The sequence below is a fragment of the Herpailurus yagouaroundi genome, unplaced genomic scaffold, assembly GCF_014898765.1.
Source record: "Herpailurus yagouaroundi ecotype Mexico unplaced genomic scaffold, PumYag 208, whole genome shotgun sequence".
NCBI classification, from domain to species: Eukaryota; Metazoa; Chordata; class Mammalia; order Carnivora; family Felidae; genus Herpailurus; species Herpailurus yagouaroundi.
The window spans coordinates 10,670,293-10,676,414 of record NW_024412439.1 but is presented as its reverse complement, the minus strand read 5'-3'; the positions used below and the strand labels follow the sequence as shown (position 1 = coordinate 10,676,414).

The 6,122-nt window shown below is 62.5% G+C and overlaps 1 protein-coding gene across 2 annotated transcripts; it reads left to right on the top strand.

The window, feature by feature from the left end:
- The first annotated feature begins 162 nt into the window (after window positions 1–162).
- On the top strand, window positions 163–5,876 carry ACADVL (acyl-CoA dehydrogenase very long chain). Of its 2 annotated transcripts, XM_040453428.1 has the most exons (20): window positions 163–330; window positions 415–490; window positions 755–820; window positions 906–978; window positions 1,068–1,132; window positions 1,462–1,596; window positions 2,007–2,151; window positions 2,424–2,553; window positions 2,657–2,782; window positions 3,148–3,346; window positions 3,568–3,672; window positions 4,103–4,189; window positions 4,274–4,336; window positions 4,439–4,540; window positions 4,623–4,720; window positions 4,796–4,868; window positions 4,954–5,026; window positions 5,121–5,193; window positions 5,284–5,359; window positions 5,437–5,876. In XM_040453428.1, the coding sequence occupies exons 1-20, from the start codon at window positions 269–271 to the stop codon at window positions 5,575–5,577; spliced, it is 1,968 nt and encodes a 655-aa protein (XP_040309362.1). In that variant the 5' UTR covers window positions 163–268; the 3' UTR covers window positions 5,578–5,876. The 2 variants fall into 2 exon arrangements, 1 of the variants encoding a protein (XP_040309362.1); XR_005784078.1 differs by lacking the exon at window positions 5,121–5,193 and having other exon boundaries at window positions 269–330; window positions 5,437–5,510.
- Window positions 5,877–6,122: the final 246 nt, after the last annotated feature.

Here is a 6,122-nt window from a genome sequence, read left to right as displayed (position 1 = left end):
CCACACTCTAGGTGGGACAGGCGGGACCAGGCGTTTGGGGGAGGCGGGGACGTTCGGAGACCGCCCTAGGTCAACCAGAATACAGAGGCCGAGGGCGCGCCGGAACTACAGCTCCCGGCATGCCCCCGAGGCCGGAAGCCCCGCCCGCCCACCTCGCGGTGCATTGTGGAGCAAGAGTCAAGACTAGGTGGGGGCGCCCAGACTCGGGCAGACGGGACCTTGGCGCTGGTTCCGCGCTCGAGGCGGCGGCGGCTCGAGCGGTTCGAAGATGCAGGCGGTACGGACGGCCCCGATCGTGGGGCAGCAGCTGCGGAGGTTGGGGGTCGGAAGGTGTGTGTTCGACAGAAGGGACGGAGCGGGGGTGGCCTTGGACCTGGGGACCGGGCCGGGACTGAAACCCCCGCTCCCCCACAGCTCGTGGCCCCGTGCGCTCCTGGGGCAGACCCCGCTCGGCCTGGCCCGGCGACCCTATGCCAGTGGGGCGACTCAGGTGAGTGACGGCGGCCTGGGGCGCGGCGTGTGGGAGTGAGGGTCCGCCCCGGCGTCCCCTTCCCCGCCGCCGGCAGGGGTCTCCCTCTCCACCCTGGTCACCTGCCGCCGAAAGTAGGGGAAAGGTCAGGCCAGGGTGCCCTGGTGATGGAATTGGGGGAAAGGTCGCCTCACCCGCCCGACGCCGCCACCCAGCTGTCCCCCTGGACTCTTCTTGGCATCTCGGAAGCCCCTTCCCGGCCTCGCTAACTAAACGTCTCCCCAGGCGGTTCTGGAGAAGTCAGATCCCCTTTCCCCTGAGGCTTCGACCCAGGAGAAGCAGGCCAAGGCGGTAGGTGGCCCCCAGGCGGGGAGTTGCTAAGCCAGGGGCTCACCCACCGCGGACAGCTCCCTGAAACCCCCTTCTCCCTGCGCAGGAATCGAAGTCCTTTGCAGCCGGGATGTTCCGGGGCCAGCTCACCACAGACCAGGTGTTCCCTTACCCCTCTGGTAAGGGGTAGTCACAGCTGGGTGGGGCAAGGCAGCTTCCCTTGACCGCCTGGGCGGCCTGACCAGCCTGCCCTTCCCCACCCCCACAGTGCTCAACGAGGAGCAGACACAGTTTCTCAAAGAGCTGGTGGGGCCTGTGTCCCGTTTCTTTGAGGTGAGGAGTGACTGGGGCGGGGGAATTGATGGCTTGGTTCCTGATGGGGTGGCAGAGGTGCTCAGCAGTTTAAAAGGAGCTTGGTGGCGTCTGGTGACTCAGTCAATTGGGCCTCCAGCTCTTGGTCTCAGCTCTGGTCGTGATGTCTCAGTTCGTGGGTCCTGGCCCTGCCTCAGGCTCTGAGCTACCGGGTAGACGCTGCTTGGGATTCTCTTTCCCGGTCTCTGTCCCTCCCCCCACTTGCTCTCTCTCAACATAAATAAACTTAAGAAAAATTTGGAAAAGAAAAAAAAAGGAGCTTGGATGCATCCCGTGCCCGCCCTCCCCAGGAGGTCAACGATCCTGCCAAGAACGACATGATGGAGAAGGTGGAGGAGACCACTATGCAGGGTCTCAAGGAGCTGGGGGCCTTTGGTCTGCAAGTGCCCAGCGAACTGGGCGGCGTGGGCCTCTGTAACACCCAGGTGAGGGGGGTCCCCTCAGTCACTCCCAGCATCCCAGTCTACCCCAGCTTTGCCGTGATTAAGTTCCTTGCTCACCTGTCCCAAGGCTCAGGTCCACCAAATACCTGCCCGTGTTGACCCTCCCAGGATGCACATACCTGTCCCAAACAAATCACCAAACTGGACACAGTCCCTTAGGGCTGTGGACTTCTCCCAGGCTCACAAGTCCTAATGGCAGAGACTGACAATAGGTTAGGAAGCCTCTCTCCCAAGAGCTGGGGAGACACCCGTGTCCCTCTCTATCACGGTGACATTTTGGCTCTCTAGTCACAGTGTGGGCTGCCCAGGTCAGGCCCTGCCTGTGGCCCACACTTCCCTGCTACGGCCCCATGCAGCCAGTAATAGCCCCGGATGCCTGCTTTTCCCCGCAGTACGCCCGCTTAGTGGAGATCGTGGGCACTCATGACCTTGGCGTGGGCATCACCCTGGGGGCTCATCAGAGCATCGGATTCAAAGGCATCCTGCTCTTTGGCACAAAGGCTCAGAAAGAAAAGTACCTCCCCAAACTGGCATCTGGTGAGGCAGCCCCGAGAGACCCAGGGACTGGGGGCATCCTGGGCCAGTGGTACTAAGGTCACCACACAGCTGGGTGGGTCAGTTGGGCAAGATTCTGGGAAGGGATCGGTGTGCTGGTCGGGAAATGTGAAGAAGGTGAACGGGATGCCAGAGATGTTAAGGAGTTGCCTGTGTGTGTGTGTGTGTGTGTGTGTGTGTTGGGGAGGGAAAGGTGCAGTGAGGGGCCTCTGATGCCCATCAGGACCCCGTTTAAAGGCACTGTCTACCTCCAGGGGAGACCATAGCTGCTTTCTGTCTAACCGAGCCCTCCAGTGGGTCGGATGCAGCCTCCATCCGAAGTTCGGCTGTGCCCAGCCCCTGTGGAAAATATTACACCCTCAATGGAAGCAAGATTTGGATCAGGCAATCTTCCCGTTTCTTTCCTCCTGTCCACCTCCACCCAACTCCCGGCCCCCACTGTTCTGTCCTGTCCTCCGCACCCTGACTGGCCCTCCTTTGTCCACAGTAACGGGGGCCTGGCAGATATCTTCACGGTCTTTGCCAAGACACCAGTTACAGATGCAGCCACGGGGACTGTGAAAGAGAAGATCACAGCTTTTGTGGTGGAAAGGAGCTTTGGAGGTGTTACCCAGTGAGTGGGTTTGGGGAGGAAGGAAAAGGTCAGGCCAGGTTTGGGGGCAGCACAGAGCAGACGGCATCACAGGTCACCCCGGGGACGTGTGCAAAACCCAAAGAGCTAGATGGCATGTTCTCTTTGGGACCAATCTGCACAGAACCAACATAAAGGTCCGGCTCCCGCAACCAGCGAGCCCAGCATCCGGTGGGCTACACAGCCAGGCATCCTTCCCCTCCGGGCAGGCAGGGACAGTTGCCCGCACCCTCCCACGCCCTTTCCTGGCCGATGTAATTCCTCCTTGGCTGGCAACAAATGCCCCCACCCCCCACCCCCGCGACCTGTTGAGCACACCTCTGCTTCTCCACTCCACCCTGCCACAGCGGGCCCCCGGAGAAGAAGATGGGCATCAAGGCCTCGAACACGGCAGAGGTGTACTTTGATGGAGTACGGGTGCCGGCAGAAAACGTGCTGGGCGAGGTAGGGGGTGGCTTCAAGGTCGCCATGCACATTCTCAACAACGGAAGGTTCGGCATGGCCGCGGCCCTTGCAGGCACCATGAAGGGCATCATCGCTAAGGCGGTGAGTACCATGCCTGGACAGAAGTCACACGGTCCCCCTTCCCATGTGGCCCTGTCCCCTTGAGGGTATCCCGTCCCCCCAGAAACCCCTCCCATGCTGGCAGCTCCCAGGCCTGATGGCTCAGGTCTGTGTCCAGCCCAGCCCCTCTGCCGGCGGGGGGGGGGGGGCGGGGAGCGGGGGCACTGGGTTAACCACAGTGGGGCCCGTGTGCCTTCTTCCAGGTGGATCATGCTACGAATCGCACCCAGTTTGGGGATAAAATTCACAACTTTGGGCTGATCCAGGAGAAGCTGGCCCGGATGGCTATACTGCACTACGTGACTGAGGTGAGAGTCTTCCCGCGCCGCGCTCCCCAGAGCCCCGGGGCCTTCTTCCCCGTCGTCCGGACCACGACCCCCAGCAGCACCTGGGGCAGTGGGTCTCCAGCTTCACACCAATGCCCTAGGGGATGCGGGGAGGCGTAGTCAGCTCAGTCGCTGCACGAGGGGGAGAGCCGTGCCGTTCGGAGATGCTTCCGGAAGTAGCTGAAGTTTATTCCGCCTGCACCCCCGCCCCTACCTCTTCACCCCCTTCAAAGAAGTCAGATGCCCAGAAGCCCCCAATGAACTGACTCGGGGGACCCAGTGTTTCACCGTGCCTGATGGGTGGAGCTAGAAGGTGAAGGCCAGGGCCACGAGGAGCTAGGGCAGACGCAGGTGGTCGGGTCGAGTCTGACGCGCTGCTTTTCCTTTCCGTGTCCCCACCCTGCAACCTCAGTCCATGGCTTACATGGTGAGTGCCAACATGGACCAGGGATCCACGGACTTCCAGATAGAAGCCGCCATCAGTAAGATCTTTGGCTCGGTGAGGTCCCAGGCCCACAGGGCGGGAGAACCCAGCGTGGGAGCTTGGCTCCAAGACCAGTCTTACAGGGCTCTCTGTTCCCAGGAGGCAGCCTGGAAGGTGACCGACGAGTGCATCCAGATCATGGGCGGCATGGGCTTCATGATGGTACAGGCTGGCTCCGTGCCCCGGTTGGCCACGGCTGGGAAGGGGGGGAGGGGCAGGTGGGTGCACCTCGGCAGGGGCGTACGTTCTGCCTTCCTGTGGCAGGAGCCTGGGGTGGAGCGCATTCTCCGAGATCTTCGCATCTTCCGGATCTTCGAAGGGACGAACGACATTCTCCGACTGTTTGTGGCTCTGCAGGGTTTTTTGTTACGGGGCAAGGGGGGGGGGGGGGAGGGGTGGGAGTGGGGAGAAGAGCATGTCCTGAGCACTAGGCCCTCTCCCCACACAGGACAAAGGAAAGGAACTCTCTGGACTCGGCAATGCCCTGAAGAATCCTTTTGGGAACGCCGGCCTTCTCTTAGGCGAGGCGGGCAAGCAGCTGAGGAGGTCAGCTCAGAGCCGGGGTGGGGCTGGTAGGGGCACGGGGCGGCCACTAACCCGTCACTCTCCCCGTCCTCTCAGGCGGGCAGGGCTGGGCAGTGGCCTGAGTCTCAGCGGCGTCATCCACCAGGAGCTGAGCCGCAGCGGGGAGCTGGTGAGTAGTCGGGCGGGCCTGAAGGAGGCGGCGGAGGGCCCGTGCGGCTGGGCTCCCTCCCCCAGCCCCTCTCCTCTCGGGGCAGGTGGTGCAGGCCTTGGAGCAGTTCGCCGCCGTGGTGGAGGCCAAGCTGATAAAACACAAGAAGGGGATTGTCAGTGAGTGAGATCTACCCCCCCGCCCCCCCCCCCCCCCCCCGCCCCCTCCCCCTGCGGCTGACACCCCCCCCCCGCCGTCCCACGTACCCGACAGATGAACAGTTTGTGCTGCAGCGTCTGGCAGACAGTGCCATTGACCTCTACACCATGGTGGTAGTGCTGTCCAGGTGAGGGGGTGGCGTGGGAGGCCTGAGCCGCAGGGGTCCCGGGTCGGGGCTCCCAGCCCAGCTGTGTGGTCTCTTCTTGCCGTGCACCAGGGCCTCGAGATCCCTGAGCGAGGGCCACCCTACAGCCCAGCACGAGAAGATGCTCTGCGACAGCTGGTGTATCGAGGTGAGGCTCGGGGTTACCGAGGGCGCGCGGGGGGGGCCAGAGGCGCAGGCCTGGACCTCTCCTGCCCTCTTCCCCAGGCGGCCGCGCGGGTCCGGGAGACCATGACCGCTCTGCAGTCTGACCCGCAGCAACAGGAGCTCTTCCGGAACTTCAAAAGCATCTCCACGGCCTTGGTGGAGCGAGGCGGTGTGGTCACCAGCAACCCCCTCGGCTTCTGAGGACTCCCCGCCACCTGCCCGCCGGCCCCCCCCCCCCCGTGCCTTCTCCCAAGCCAAAGCCCAGCCCCCTCGTTCTGCCTTAAGGAGGGCCTGGCCCCCAGGCGGCGGCTGCTCTCGGAGGCCCACTGCCTGCCTCACAAGTAAAGGTTCTCGCCAGCCGTGCCTCGCTGCTGCCTCAGTTCTCTCCCTCACTGCCTGCCTCCCTCCCAAAGAAAGGAGCCAGAGGCGTGCGCAGTTGGCCTCTATTGCTTTATTTGGTGTCTTAGACAGGTGACTAAATAAATAGAGTAACAAAAGCAGCTACACGGGCCCCCGAGACCGAACACCCCACCTTCCTTTGCTGTCTAGGGTGCCCAGCCCTTCCTCCTCCCAGGGTACCGCTGACCACCGCTACCCTGCACAGGACAGAGTTGGACGGACAGAGGAGGAGGTCACATTTCAGGGTTGGGAAGGGCCCAGGAGATAGAGATTCTTCGTATAAAAAGAGAAACATCTAAAAAAATAGTCCGAGAAATGTACGAAAGTCTACTTCAACCCCCCCCCCC